The sequence below is a fragment of the Talpa europaea genome (assembly GCF_964194135.1).
Source record: "Talpa europaea genome assembly, chromosome: 9".
Classification (NCBI taxonomy): domain Eukaryota; kingdom Metazoa; phylum Chordata; class Mammalia; order Eulipotyphla; family Talpidae; genus Talpa; species Talpa europaea.
The window spans coordinates 79139227-79155409 of record NC_140076.1 but is presented as its reverse complement, the minus strand read 5'-3'; the positions used below and the strand labels follow the sequence as shown (position 1 = coordinate 79155409).

At 50.7% G+C, this 16183-nt stretch overlaps 1 protein-coding gene across 1 annotated transcript; it reads right to left on the bottom strand.

Moving 5' to 3' along the window:
• Positions 1-9597, bottom strand: PGLYRP4 (peptidoglycan recognition protein 4; the record flags this gene model as incomplete). The annotated part of the gene is made up of 8 exons (XM_084244007.1): positions 1-228; positions 1181-1299; positions 2672-2867; positions 4835-4987; positions 6167-6285; positions 7663-7898; positions 8879-8916; positions 9549-9597. The coding sequence occupies 8 exons, from the start codon at positions 9595-9597 to the stop codon at positions 50-52; spliced, it is 1089 nt and encodes a 362-aa protein (XP_084100133.1). The 3' UTR covers positions 1-49.
• Between the last annotated feature and the right edge of the window lie 6586 nt (positions 9598-16183).

Sequence of the window (16183 nt, the reverse complement as noted above, 5' to 3'; positions counted from 1 at the left end):
CAGCCAATTGGGATTGGGGGCAGCAGTGTCAGAAGGACCAGGGGCTCCCTCAGTGTTTGAAATGAGGCCAAGACTTAATGATGTCGTACAAGGCCTGCCCAGGAGACAGGGTATTGGCCACATCACTCTGCCCCACCAGGAGGTAGTTGGGAATCAGGTACCCCTTGTTCACAGCACATTGGATCAGGTCCTGGGCTGCCTCTAGTGCTGCAGCATTGGGTGAGGCACCTGCAAAAGACAACAGGCCCATCAGTTGTAGGTCCAGGGCCCCTGCCCCCCGTGCCCCCCACTCCTAGACCCTCACCCACCTGCACCACCAAGCTAGTATTGAATATATTCCACCACTACCAGTCACCCTTCTATACAGACAGAAAACAAACTCAATATTTCAGATTCTTTGGTGTCAAAGTCCTTCCTGAATCACACAAGCAGAGCCCAGGATAAAATACATGATTATCCACTGCAAAGGTTTAGCCTGGGAGTTCTTACAGGGAGAAGTTTAGCCCCCTGGGGGACATTTGGTGATGTCTAGAGACATTTTGGTAGTCATAACAAGGGGGCTACTGCTAAACACCCTACAACACACATGGGGGCCCACTGCAGATTATCTGACTCAGCAAGTCAACAGGGCCAAGGCCTGCCATCCCTCTATGGCCACACATTTCCTGACCCTTCATGTGCCCCACCCCAATGCCCAGTCCCATCTTCAGGTACATCCCTGAGTCAACCCCTGTCCCTGGCTAATGCTCATCTTAGAATCAACCTGAACCAGCCCCTGTGGCATGGCCTCCTCTTCCCAGAAGCTCAACAAAAGGCTCCTGAGTCTAAACAAACTTCAGCCAAGAGAGCTGGGCAGTGACAATTCTCAGTGCCAGGGACAGGGCTCATGCTTGGCTTTGTGCTCTCTTCATTGCTCTGTAAACATACACATAAAGATCTTTTCCCTCATCTTACACATGCCTTGGATATCAGAAGAAAGAGACATTGGGTTGGATAGAGTGAAGGCGGGTCTTCTGTTGGGGGGATGTCACCTTGGTCACATTGAACCTAGTCAAGTATCAAATTTAAAGCTGGGTAGACCCAGCTTACCTGACCCCAACATAATGCCTGATATGCCTGAGTCTGATATTGTCCCTCAAACACCATCCAATGACCACCAGGGCCCAAAACAGCCACTCACCTGAGAAGGTGCCCATGAAGGCAATGCCCAGGGCAATGTCATTGTAGCCAGTGGTGTGGGAGCCTTGGACATTCCAGCCCACTCCTTCATAAATGACGCCATCCTGGCCCACAAGGAAACTGGAGGATCCAAGGGGACATATAGGTCAGCATGAAAGATGGGCACTTTGGGTGGTTTCGTCCATCCAACCACACCTTTACCCATTGGACCCATATGTGAGCTATCTCCTAGGCACTGAGTTACAAAAAAGAAGGTGCTGCTCTGGTAAACCAACCCTCATAGAGCAGGGGAGGGCAGAAAGCCCAGATGTATGACCTGTATTGATTTCTGAAGTGTAAGATTCCCACCACAGCCCATTTCAGACCACCAATATTTAACGAGTGGATCCAAAACCTCTGAATCTCCAGCAATCACTCTTGGAAGCCCCTGGGGCTCCAGCACCCCATTGCTGGCCCCAAGGAGCTTAGGGCTGTGAAGTCAACAGTGGCAGCCTTCTGCCTGAACTCCCACACCTCGCCAGCAAAACTGCTTCCCAAGGCGACCTGCAACTTCCTCATACAAAGACAATTCTCTGACCTTGCCCCTCCAGACCTCTTTGTGCTTTCTACCCTGCAACTCCTCCACCCTTTGGAATATTCCCTCCCCTTAACTTCCATGGCATGGCACTCTCTCCCCGCCTTTTCTGGCTGCTGCCCCTCAGACTCATCTGCACCTCATCTTCCTGCCTACATGAGCTCCTCTGGGTACAGCCCTCTCTTTATAACACTTCTCCCAGGATGAATCGTCTGCTTCCTTAGCTTCAGCTGCCATTCAGAAAGTCGTGTGTCCGCTCATGGACCCACCTTCTTCCCTACCTGTTCCCTCTCTGAGCTCCCCATTGTGGTGAAAGACACCCCATCCTCCATGACCCCAACCAAGAATGTGAGCCTCAGCCCACATTCTTGACCCATACGGCAACCAAGGCTTATCAAGCACGTCTCCCAACCACTGTCCCTACTGGACTCTGCACCTTCATCATGAACACCTAACCACTCAGATTCCTCTACTTCATCCAGGATGGCAGCCACCACCCAACCATGATGCCATCCCGTCCTGTCTGACTGCAACAGAGTCCTAAGATTGACCATCTCACCACCAGTTTTCCCTTTTCCAATCCATTCCAGAAGCAACAACCAGGGTGTTCTTCCTAGGGCAAGTCTTATGTCAAGACCTCTTTTCTGTCTTTAGGCATGGAGCTCGAACTCTCCAGCTTCAGTACAAGATACTTCGTGATATGGCCTCACATTTTGGAACATGCTCAAAGAGAATGACTTACCCTTAGCTGCATTCCAGATAAGGCCCATCCATGTCTGTGAGAGAAATCAGTGTGTTTACACATGGACACGTCTCACACCGTGGGCGTCTTATCATTTGTCCCTTTTGCTTCCCTTTCAAAGATTCAATTTCTGTCCCCAAGTGTTAAGAAGCCCACCTGCCCTCAGGTTTACTTACTTATACCTAGTGTCACAGGCTTCATATTTGTCCATGAAGAGGGACTGGATATCTTGGACCAACTGACGGCACTCATCAGACATGTGGCAGGTTCTCCCTGCGGTTTGGATGATGATGACGTACTTGGCTGGGAGGCTCATCTTGGGGCAGTGGGTCTCTCTAGCCTTCCAAGAAGACCTCAGGACAATGGGGCATGCTGCGGAAGGTCAGAGGAACAGGAACATGAGGATTCATTTTGCTCCCTGCAACTGCCCCGTATCAATACCTCACTACTGAATACCCCACCAGCTTGGTATCCTACCTAGGGTATGAACTCAGAAAATCCCAGAAACATTTGATGGACCACCTGGGAATGGGCTGAGAGGAAGGAACCAAAGATCCATGGTTTCTAACCCAAAAAGCAGTACCCAAAGGACAGTGAACATGTCCTCCTGAGGAACTGTGGATGCTTTGCTCCCTTTTGGAGAAATCAGCTGAATTTTCATTTGAAAGCATGACTTTGAGGGCAATTGTAATCCATAAAGTTCTCTATCAATCCAAGCAACTATTACTATTGACAAATGGCACCAATACAAAGGCATAGAAAATTTATGTAGAACTTGAATCTAGTGTAGCTAATTTTCTCTAAAATAATTTTAAGTCCAAGAAAAGGCTGAAAGGCTTATTAACTACACTGATTTTGATGCTGCTACCTGTTAAATCCAGCATCTAGCTTTTACTACCAAAATTATGTTCAACTCCCCCTCTAAACTTAGTGGCTGTGGTAACTTGAGCACTTCCACCCACTGTTCTGTTTTCAGTGTTCAGAAAGGTATGCACTTGTGCTTGTGTTGTACATCCGGCCCCTCTCCAAGATTTTTGCCCCTCCATCATAAGACACACCAAATCTTGTGCTCATTTATTTGCTTATTATCATTTCCTACCCTCTAGCCAGAAACCCCAAGAAGGGACTATTTTTGTGTGTTTTGTTCCTTGGGATGACCCAATGTCCAATGCTGGATGATTGAAGAAATGAGGACATATATGTTACACCAGCATGAAGCCATGGCTCTATCATTCTAGGAATCTGGGGGGGAAATGGTGACCTGAGGGTCCCTCTCAGGTTTGCTGGCTGTAAAAGTTCAGAGAAGTTGGGTAACCAGTTGCCTCTACTGCTAAAGAGGACCTTGATGCCCCAGCCAGATAAGACACTGGCAAGCAGCTAAGAAAAAGGGCCTCACACTGTGGGACCGAAGCTAAAGGGCCTCACACCGTGGGGCCGAAGATTCCTTGTGCCTCACACCGTGGGGCTGAAGATTTAACATCCCTTCGTTTTTTGTTCTTGGTCATAAAAAGAGAAAAATTTATCAGAAAGTACATTAGGCAATAAATTATACATATCAGCATACTGTAAGTAAATGGCATGGAAAATTATCTGTTTAGAAATTAGTAATTAAACAATTTGGCCCACTTGACAAAGGGAGACAATTTATTGTACATGCCTGACAAACAATCCTGCACAACAATTATAGTAAGTCCTTCTTTTGCTTTTTTAGAAGTTTCTTAGGAAAGTTTTTAAATGAAGTTAATTGTGTTAAGAAGTTTCTAGGTAGAAAAGATTCTGATAGCAGAGAAGCAGCTGGCCTCCGGCTGAAGGCCATATGAATAGAAAAGTCTTTTTATGCTTAGGCTTTAGCTGATAGGGGTGTACTGGTGGCTATCAACTGTCTTAGGTAATTGTCTAGCTGAAATAATAAGTTTTAGTGTAAGGCTTAGTTTTTTATCTATTAACCTTGAAGGTTGCCTTCTTGCTGAGAGCACGTAGTAGCCAAAAGTCTATGGGAAAAGAATGCACTGATTGTTTCTACTTTGCTTCTATGCATATGATGATGTCATCTCACTGCTTGCTAAAAATGAATAAATAAAGACCTGCTGAGCCCCTCAGTAGAAGATACTTGCACCTCATCAAGTGTCAGTGTCTCCTCACTACCTCATCCCCTTCCCCTTAGCCCTTAAGTTTTCGCCAACGCCATCTCATCCTTTTAGGAACCCCTGACACGACATTTTGCCAAGGCGGTCTGTGGCACTCTACAAGGAATCCTGTGAGACCATGACTGAAAACGTCACCCCCTTGGGGGTTGGGAGAGAGTCTGGAAAGAGTCCCATTAGGGTTGAAGGCCTTACCTTTCTTGGGACTCTCCTTCTGCTTAGGGGCCAGGCAATTCTCGCCTTTCACAAGAAGTGGCTGAACAAACATGGGAGACAGGTGGCCCTTCAGTATCGCATGGACAATCAGACCCTCCATTGCTGACAGGGCGGCAGGGCTGGGACTGTGGCCTGGAAGAGAGGAGCCTTGGTCTGACTTAAGTTTCAGGAGGGTTGTTAGGGGGGAGAGTGAGAAGCCCCGTGAGTCCCTGCATAGCTGTTGGAGGAGAAAAAAGGGGAATAAGCTCATCCCTACATCCGGAGGCCTGAACATCAAGCTCCGCCTGGGGGGAGGGCTTGGTGGCCCAGGATGAAGACATTCCCCAACCATCCACCAAGACTTCACTCATATACTCATCTACGAAGGAGCATAGTCAGGAACATTCAACTGGCCAGGGTAGGGTTAGCCATCCAGACACTTTCCAGCTTCTTTACCTGTATTCGCTTCTTTAATCTTTGCCATAAGCCTTGAGATAGATGCTATTATTAGCCCCATTATTCACCAAGGGGAACTTTAAAATCCAAAAAATAACATGGCAAGATCCCACAGCTAACAAGGTAACACCCAGGTAGCAACAAATGTTCATGGAAACAAACCAAGTTGAACACGAAGAGCTCTGGGTGAGTAGGAAAACACCAGGGCTGGAGATGGGAGATGTTCTGATTCTTCTGTCATAGCTGCTTCACCCTGTGACATTAAGGCTGCACTGGTTTCAGGCATGTTCATTAAACTTGAATTTGGACCTCCTTGAAGAATATGGGGCCAGTGAGAAACTAGATGTGCAAGAGCTCTGTGCACGGGAAAGAGGGCACACTCTAAGTTAGGCTGCAGGTGGCAGGGGTGGGGAGCAGCCATAAGACTAGAAGGAACTGGATAAGACTTAGTCAGAGATTAGAGGCCTCAAAGAGGCTTTTTTTAATTGTGTAGAAAATCTCAGGGTAAGAGAAATGGAAGGAGGGTGTAGGGTGCCGGGCAGGAAATGGGAATGCACAGCCTAGCACTACGTAAGCGTCAGGGCTCGAGAGGAAGGTGTGATCATCACTGACATGGAAGTAGGAGACGGAGCAGAACCTTCCAAGGTGAGCAAGGCAGAGAGCAGCTCCAGAGTGAGATGCCAAAGGAAGAGAAGTCTGCTCCAGAGGCTGCGGAGGAAGCCAGCACACTAGGAAGAGGACCCAAGGAATGCAAAAGCCAAGGGAGAGAAGGATTCGAGGAGCTAGCGCAGCTCAGGGAAATGTGAAGGGCGAGAAGGCAGCGGTATTGGGGCAACAAAGTGGAGAATCTGAGAAGGGCAGTGGGGTGACCATTACCTTCCTTTGTGCCGAAGAAGGCGAGCCCCAAGGAGATGTTGTTGTAGCCCTGGGTGTGCACGCCCTGGATGTTCCAGCCCACACCTTCATACACCTGGCCATCGTCCCCGACCAGGAAGCTGCGCGGCAGGGAGATAAGGGCTCAGTGACTGGACGGAGGCCCGGTCCTGTGAGAGGAGCCACTCCCCAGCCTTCAAAAGGAGCCTTCCTCTCTAAAGGGAACTTGCAAGGGCTAAGCTCAGAAATGGCCAGGAGAGTCATCTAGACTCGTGCTCCCCACCCGCCTCCTTATCCAGATGTCTGGGCTTTACAGAATCATCCTGCATACTCAGAAGGAGAAGAGGTCTTGGAGCCGCTACAGGAAATAAAGAGAATCAACCACACAAAATAAGAATCTTCTCAGTCTCCACATGTCCTAAAATATGACTCTCATCCTCCCTCCAAAATACAAGTGGCCACCAGGCTGTGTGTGTGACTGTGCAGGGCCACTGTCCCTTGGAGACTCCCCACCAAGCAGCACCTCAGAATAGGATGCAGATTCAGGCAGTTTGGGGGGATACAACCCCAGAAGCAAGGGTAAAGAAGCAAGGAGAGTAAGACAGAGGAAAAGATTCAACAAAGTGTGTGGAATTGGGCTGGCGCTCACTCCCCCCAGCCTGTCAGGTAGGTAATGCACTTTGGAACTGCCCCTCAGAAGGGCTGGGTGCTGAGGAAGCTCTCTACCAACTCCCACCCCAAAGGACATTAACTCCCCTTCACGCTCAGGAATTGGGTGTAAGATCAAAGCATCAAAGCAGACGAGTCAGTGGGTACTTGAGGCTGGAAGTTGTCACCATGCCCAGGAACTGTCCACAACCCAAAATAGTCAGAGTGGGCCAAGGGCACGAGGGCCTGAGAAGCCATAGAACCTGCCAGAAAGGCCACTGGGGCAGGAGATGGACAGCGATGTCACCAAGGGGAGCGCACCCTGCTACAGTGGTGCGGGAAGCACAAAAAGACTGTTATGGGCTGTTGAGGATCCCCACTTTGCAGCTGCCTGATTTGGGGGAAATCAAACCCACCTTCCTGCCTTGGTTCCCAGTCCACAGTGTGGGGTGGTAGGTAATCCTTGCCCCAGGAACCTCACAGGCTGACCGGTTCACGCACAGCATTTACCTGAACTTCCAGGTGCTGTGTGTGAACCAGGTTTGGGGAAATAGAAAGTACGATCATTACTTAACGTTCCTCATTGCCTTTTATATCTCACAGTCTAGGGCCTCACAGAAAATCCTGAGGACTTAGCAATATATAGGGTCTATTAACTATTTCATTCTATACAAACCTGACATAATTATAACCCAGAAAAAAATGAGAAAAACAGCAGCCTGAAGAGCAGGCTTGACTGCTGCTGACCCCCACCAACTCTCACTTGGTGATCCCTCAGCGCCCACCCCCACCCCACCTGCCTCTGACTTGGTCACTGCCCCCCACCCCCACCCTGCCCTGCTAACTCTCACTTGTAGGCCAGGCCGCACCAGCTGTTGTTGTGCACATGGTAGGCCCGCAGCTCCCGCAGCCTCTGGCTGCACGTGGTCTGGTTGTGACACTCCAGCCCAGGGATGTGGTGCGTGACAAGGAAATCCACTGGCCTGGTCAGCTGGGTGCTGCAGCCAACATCTTCATCTCCCCACTCCTTGTGTGACACCATGGTGGAGACATCTGTGGGGGGCCAATGGGTGGAGGGGGTGTTATTCTGCTCATCTTGCCCCACGTCCCTACATTAATCCCCTAGGCCACATCTGCCTTGCCGGGCTGTGTCTGCCCACAGTGGTGGAAAAGGCCAGGAGGAGCTCTTCACTGGGCAGTACCCCCTCCACTTGTCACCTCCACATCCCTGCTTCCCCTCATCACCCATAGCTGAAGTTGCACCTGCCCAGAGAAGCAGATGCAAGCCTAGGCCTTGCTCCTCGACCCCAGGCCCACCCCCACTCTGGACTTTGCTATCTTGCAGCTTCTACCCTGCTCTGTTCAGATGGCCCCCCTCCAGCCCTCACTTCCCACCTCAGGATGCATCTCCATCTCACCACTGACCCTGGGGAGCCCCGAGCACCCTCCCCCCACCTCACCTCGGCACTAATGCCCTTCACGGGCACTATGCTCACTGACAGCTCTCTCTGTGCCTCTGACTTTGTTCTTCACCCAGCTGCACAATCACCTCCCCAGCCAGGAAGTTTCCTTCAGGCGGGACCTGGGTCTTCCTTCTGTCTGAGGACTCCCTGAGGGCAGGGTGTGCGGTCCATCTCTGGGTCAGGGGTGCAGAAGTTGCCTGTCCTCTTCCTAGTTCTATTCCTTCCCATACCACCACCCCTGCAAGGTTGGTTTACAGGTGGTTTACAGGTGCCCCTCTCTGCAACTCAGCCCATCGCCCCAGCCAGGGTGGCTGTGCAGTGCTCAGAGACCATTCTAGTGGCATGAGAAACCCCCAGTCAGCCCACAGGCCTCCTCACCATTGAGAACGAGTTTGATTTTTCCAGTGGGCTGGGAGATGCTGCTAAGAACGGACTGAGGCGCCTCTGACCTGAGGTTACCTTGCATCTCACCCCAGGGGGTGTCACCAGCAAAGGAACAGCCCAGTTGACCCAGTTCTCAGGGAGCCCCAGCCATCCCAGACACCTGAACCCCCACCAAGAACACACTCTGGAGAGGCCAGAGAACTACCCCCGCCAGCGGTACGTGGTGTGGTTTCTCCAACACCAACTCCAGGACGTCCCCTAGAAGAGAATTAAACAGCCAAGGGCAGGGAGTCCAAAATAACATCTTTTTTCTAGTGAGCTGCATCTACGGGCACAACTGGCCACAAAAAAAGGGAAAAAAAAAAAAACACCGAGAGACATAAATATAAAGTCTTTTCTTAGGAGGATTGTACCTGCTGGAAGCTGTGGGGAAGTCTCTGTGGAAATGGGATTAGAATCTCCTAGAATCACCTGCGTGGCTGGAGTCAGTCCCCCTGAGATTGTTTTGGGGCACTTGCTAGGCCTGTGCTCCGGAGCAAGGGACTTCAGGATGAGGCACAGCAAGTCACCTGACACTCCCACCCCAAGGAACCTTCTTTTATTAACAAGTATAAACCCCAGGCTCTGACTGACTTTGCTCAGGCACTGAGTCCTCCAGGGAACCCTCACCACAGTTTAGGAGGTCGGAAACTTAGTTAAATTTGCAGGTGGGCAAATAGTCTTACAGAGCTGACTAACTGGTTTAAAATCATTGCTGGAGGCAGAACAAGGATTTGAACTCAATTCTGTGCTTCTAAATGCAAATTCTTTCTTCCTAAGAAAGCATAAGCATATGAAGACTTCAGGATGCCCCTTCTCAGTTACTCTCTGATCAGTGAGGGAAAACTCACCCCAAGCTCTGAGACCCAGAGCAGAGAAGAAAAGAAGCCACCGCAGCATCCTCTTGTGGTCTCAGACACCGACTGGAGAGTGGGGATGGTGACCCTGGGAAACAGTTAATGGGGCCACACTTACTCATCAAACAGGGCCCCCACCCCACTGCATGACCCCTGCCAAACTGAGGGCTTCTCGGTCCCTGGCACATGCCTTTGCACACTGGCTGGGTAAACACTGCATCCCATTACCCTGGGCAACTCGATTTCGTGGAGAGCAAGCCCTGGGTAGACACACGTGATCTTATTTACTCCCCACCTCAACCTGGAATGCAGGGTTGCTGACCCTCCTTCTTAGAGGAGAGGGACATAAGCCCAGAAAGAGTGGAACCAAGACATCCAAACGCACAGGGGCAGAGCCAGTGCAGAGAGATCCCTCCCAGTTGGGGACAGGGAGGGGTGAGAGCAGCCCCAGTTCTAAGGCAGAGGAAACTTCCTCATCGTCACACTCCATCTCTGGAGTCCGATCCTTCTCAGGAAGAAACACTCGCACACACACTCACGCTACCTGTGGGTCCCGTGCTGTCCCAGCCCACAGCTCAGGGCGCAGAGGGCTCGCCCTCACTGGCCAGTTTCCAGTCTTGACCTCTGCCCCGCCCTCCTCCTCCAGCAGCCTCCTGGGCATGCACTGTCCCCCACACCAGAGGGCACACCCTCCCCAGAAATGGGAGGGCTGAGCTCTGCCTCCCAGGAGGGAAGAGGAAAGCCTGGGGTCCCTACATCACACTGAGCAGGGGGCAGGACTCCCGGGCTGCAGCCAGCTCCTCTGTCCAGACTCTGAGAGAAACCAGGTGAGAGCAGACTCCCTGACAGAGGGACCCGCCCTGTGAACAAGCCAGCACCTCCTCCCTGGGGAAGGGCGCGATTGCTCAATGCTGCTGAGCTCCTTCCTCATGCCCTGCCTGGGATTCCCCCCACACTCCAGGGTGCCCGTGGGAGGGGCCATCAGCTCTGGGTGTGTGTCAGTAGGTGGAGGCCACTCACCCCCCAGCCCAGCCTGCCCCCCTCACCAGCAGGGCAGGATGGGGGCAGGGAAGTGAGAAGGTCCCTTCCTGGAGGCAGCTGGCAGTGTGCCGCCCTCGAGCCTCTTCCACCCTGTAGCCTGCATGTCCATCACCCTCCCTCCTTCCATGCCCCCCTCAGCATCAAATTGCCACCCACATGGGAAACCTCCCACAAACAAAAAACTCTCCAGCCCCCGGGAACTCCCAGGGCATGGACACTGGACGACCCTCACTGGCGAGCTCCCTGTCTGCGGCCTCAAAGCCCGAGGCCCAGAACCTCAGAGCAGTAGCACCCCATGAGCTGTGTGCGGTGCCTCAGGACCCGTGTGTCAGGGGACCGGCAGAGCTCACACTGCCCGGCGAGCCAGGGCCGACTCCTGAGACCACAGAACGTACCCTCTGCGCAAATGCCCCAAATCCAGGAAGGTTACCTTGGTGGGCAGCAGGCTGACCCTTGGGCCTGGGATCCCCAGCAAAGCGCCTCAAAGATCCTTGAATGGGCATCTGTCCTACCCATTGTCCTCTCTGGTCATCCATCCAGGCCCAGGCTGAGAAGAAAGGCCTGGGGAGAGTGTGAGGGAGAGCCTGGCACTGCTGAGCTTACCCAAGGCGGGGCAGGGCTGGCCTGGGCAGCGGGCACCTGGAGGAGTCCCAGACCTTTCTGATGTGCCCTGTCTTCCCAAGCCTGCTCTGACTCCCGTCCTACAGTGAGGTCTGTGGGCTTGCCTCTGGGCATCCCTAGGGTGTTGAGGAGACTGGGTCCCTCTCTCAGAAGTGTTTAGGGAGTCAGAAACCCAAGGAGAGACTAGAAGGTGACTGCCTGAATGGACAGAGGGAGCAGGTGCATCCAACTCACTCAGAGGCAAGCAGTTCTAGAGAACCAAGATCCAGGGGCTCCCAGAGGCAAACCAGGGGAGCTGTAGCGGGGTGTGGGCAGTCCCTCTCAGGCTCTGTGAATTTAGGACTAACAGGGCAGGATAACCGAACAACCGGCCCTGGTCACCCTCCCCAGCTGAGGGCCACACCTCATCCCTCACCTGGGGTGGAGACTCCAGCCTGGCTTCTTCAGAGCAGCCTCTGCGAGTAGTCCTGACTATTAGCCTTAAAGTCCCTCTTCTCCTTCCCAGACTCTACAAATCGTGACAATGTCATAATTTCTGAAAGCCACTCCACATCCAACTCCCTCAGCGCCTAACAGAGCAGACATGGAGAAATGGAAGGAAAACAAGCAAAGAGGCAGGAACACGGGCGTGCTTCCAGTAAGGAATTGCCTGAGGCAGTGGTCCTTGAAGAGTGGTCCAGGGAGGCTGGGGAGCCCAAGACATCTCCATGAGGTGAAAACTACCTGCAGAATCATCTATCACTGTGCTGAAATTGACACAGTAACACTAGCTGTCACTGTACTCACTATATATTCTTTCAGATGAAAGTTTCACTTGAGAATGTTGATGAAGCGGTGAAAATTATTAATTTTATTAATTCTCCACCACAGTTGTCCAAGGGAAAAGCATGTAAGTGGCTGAGTGGGGAGCTGAACCAGGGGAGCTGAACCAACCACTTTCTGGTGGAACACCATTTTTCCTCGAGGAACAAGTACCCAAGCTGGATATTCCTGCCAGGGTGAATAGGGCAGACATTTTCTTAAAAATCAAGAGAATTCAGCATTTGGAGAACAACCAATGGGATGTGTTAGCATCAAGCAAAATTTGAAATTTTAGAAAATGTGTGTCTGCTACCATGAGCTTAGCCATTAACCCAAACTAAGGACTTTTCCAAGGTCAGGGGTAACTGTGATGAAATGTAGCCGATTTAGAAGACATGGATAACTCATTTTATCTGTATTTTCCCAGTGACCAGATGTGAAGCTACAAAACCATGCCTGGGTGAGAGACCTGATAGGTGGTGGGTTCCAATGTAGAATAAGACCAAGAGAATCCTAGACACAGCTTCACATCCCACACTGCAACTAACCTGTAAGAAACCGCCACTTGCTGTGTTTTGTAGCCTTATCAAAGACTCTCCACAGTGATTTTTAATATATTAATATTTCCAACTACTTATCTGTATGAGGCTTAATTGTCTTCTTATCTTCAACAAAAACATTTATACAGTACATTGAATGCAGTGTCAATATGAATATCCAACTGTCTTCTTTTAAGCCATACATTAAATATGTTTGTAAAATTTTTAATGATAATACTCTTCTCTACAGGTCCTTTTCTTGAAAATATAAATTATCTATCATTTAATGAAGCATTTGTTAAACATGAGTATAAATGCTATTTTAAATGAATTACTAAGTATCTTAAATGTCTTACATTTCTTTTTTTTAAGATTTATTTATTTATGCATAAAAGCCGGGATACAGGCCAGAGGTGCGGGGGGCGAGGGGGGGCGGGGGGAGGTGAGAGGATTCACCGGAGACAGAGTGGGGAGCAGAACAGACTGAAACACACTGCTGAGGGGAGCAGTGGGGAGACAGGAGAGGTCTCCTGCACCATGTGGGAATGTTCCTGGCCGGCCGGGAGGCCCAAATGTCTTACATTTCTAATATGATAAGTATTGACATTGTAATCCACATAATCAAGAGCCCTGAAGATTACTCAGCAGATTTCCCAAGAGTAAAAGGGAATGGAGAGCAAAAAGGTTGAGACTGGAAGCCAGAGAAAAGCCACAGGCTGACCTGATGAAGGTTGGCCACCAGGGGGCAGCACACACTTTGCTAATCCCAGAGAACTGCTCCCACCCCCACCCCCACTCCCACCCCCCCTCCCGCCACCCCCCCATCTTCACTATCACCATCCCTCCCTTCCTGCTCCCTTTTATCCCTTCCCTGCATTCTTGGCTGCACAGCTTCTTAATTTCAGGAAGTAATGATCTAAGCATAGGTTCCATCAAAACCAAGTCAGTCCATGTTCTAGCACTGACCTCACCCCAGTCTGGCTAGCCTGGGACAATGGTGCCTGCAGAGGCCTTATGAACTGGGGGAACCCACTATCAACCCCATGTGCAGTCTCTTACTCTTTCTCTATGATATGGTCATAGTCAGTGACCCTCCAGAAAGTCACAGGGCAACAGACCAGTCTTCATTTCATACTCACTCATTTCTTCATTACACGCTCTCCTGCATTTATTCATTCAATGAAACACTTATCCAGTGCATATAAGCCATGTCCTTGCTCCATCCTTGACGACAACAGTCCTGCCTCAGGAAGCCCAGTGAAGGGGAGGAGAGAGGCCAGAAAGTTAAGAACACGTGGCAGAGCAAAGTTATACACTATCTGCCACAGGCATGATTTTTCCCCTACACACCATGCTTTGTTGTTAATGTTGGGGGGGGAGGGGTTTAGTCAGTTGGCAAATTTTATAAGAAGGAATTTTCACATTAAAACTTCATCTTTCCTGGACTTTTAGAAGGTCCAGCAATACTTAGTTTACTTTCCCACATGGTAAGCAGCCTGAGCCTGAATACCAACTGTCCTTCAAGGAACACTCGCATTTGCCAAAGTCTACAGCACTTCCTAGTGTCTCCCACTCTGAGGCACCATGTCAGTTGCCACAAATCACCCTACTGGTGGTGCTGTCCAAGCTCTCATGTTTCCCCCATGCAAGTGTGTGAGCATCTGGGCCAGAGTGAAACATGCTTCAATAGAGACTGCAGAGGGCGCTATTGGCTCACACAGAGGAGGTACCTACACAAAATCCTAGAACAGAGATTTCCTAACAGCCTGAGAAGGGGAGCCCCAGGATCCCTGTTTGCTGTGGTCTGTGCCTCCTTCCCTGTTCAAACAGTGACAGACAGACCTCCTTAGGGAATGTCCCTGAAGTCCCCATTCATGTATCCCTGGGCTGTGTCTGCAATGCTCACTCACTCACAGATGGCTATTCATTCATTCAAGCACACATTCAACGAGCATTCATGAAACACTTTCTGTATACCAGACCCTATACTTAGTACCCAAGAATTTAAGCTGTGATTAGGAATTTAGGATGTAAGATTATATCTCCCCATGTATTGCAACTCACTAAACCCTCAGATTCATGCCTGACACATAGTAAGTGTTCAACCAACGTTTGTTATATGATACTCCTAATTTACTGAGAGATTCCAATTTGACATCTTGACATCTTGACATCTACTATCTCAATCCTCAAAGTAGATTCTGTTATTAATCCATTTTACTGATTTTTTAAGTGAGGCACAGAGAGATTAAGTAACTTGGCTAAGGACACACAACCCATCTGAACTCTCGCCACAAAGCCAAGGTTCACATAGGAGATGCCCCAGGGCTTCCAAAGAGCAGATCAGGAGGAGCCAGGCAGTGGCTTGCCCAGTGTTTGGGAAAACTGGACAAAAGAGGCAGAAGTGGAGAAACATCATCCCTGACAGAGGGGGAGAAGTTAAGGGAAGATGTCCACAGTAGGTCCTCTACACATGCTTCCTGGGATGGGTACCAGTAAGGGCACAAAATAGATCATTTAGTAAATGTGAGGATCTCCCCAATGCCCAACAAAATATTCAGATAAGCTTACTCCAGGAGAGGAAGTGTTGAGAGTCAGAAGTGGTATGGGAGGAATTCTCAGAAGGAAGAGCTGAGCAGGCTTCCTGAAGAAGATGGCATCTGAAACTGAGCCAGAACGGTGGGCAGGACTGCACCTTACAGAGGAAACAGGGCACTTCTGGAGTGAGAACATCAAACACAAAGACCTGGAGGTGCAGGGGTAGGTGGGCCCTGTGCCCCCTCCCTTCCCCAAGGGGAGCAGCTGAAGGGCTTTGTGTGCTGTGCTAAGTGCTCCGCCTTCTCCACTGGGGATGGGAGCCAATGGCGACTTACTCTGGAGAGGGACAGGTCTTGCCCACAGACCTACATTGAAATAGCCGCATTCTGGCTTGTGAGGCATGGTTTCCATGTGGGGAGCAGGATTTAGAAGAGTAACACTAGAAGCTTGCTGGAAATGCAGTCGCCCCGAGGCTCTCAGGCTGCAAGAGGGAGGTGTGGCAGAAGCCTCAGAGCAGGAACCAGGCTGTCTGGGCCCAGTTCCTGCTATGTCACCAACCAGCTCTGCGACCTTGCTTGTTTGCCCTCTGGGCATCAGTTTCTTCATCTGCACCACCCAGGGCACTGTCACCAGGGGGCTGACTGGCTCTGGGGTCCTTCTAACCCCGACTCATATCCTATGTATCCATCACACCCACACTGACCCCCATATAAGCACAGGCTCAGCCTTCCCTGCTGGGCGCCACAGCAGCATGAGTTAGGCTCCCTGAGGGTCCTCAGCCCACCATCCACTGGTGTCACAGGTAAAGGGGGTGCCAGAGGAGAGGCTGAGCCCTGTGGGTAGGTGCACCCCTTGGGGATGGGCTGGCTTGTTCAGGAGGGCAGGGCATGGGTGGAGGGGAAGTAAGCTAACCCACCAGCTTCCTCCCAAACCAGCTCTAGGGCTGGGAATTTCACAAAAAGGCTAAAGGAGTTCCGTGAATACTTCCTGTTCCGCCCCTGCCCCCTTCCTGGCAGTGACAGGCCAGTTTAGGGTTACCACATGGCTCACCTGTGAGGCAACCTTCCTGAGAGAGGGCTGAGTGTCCCG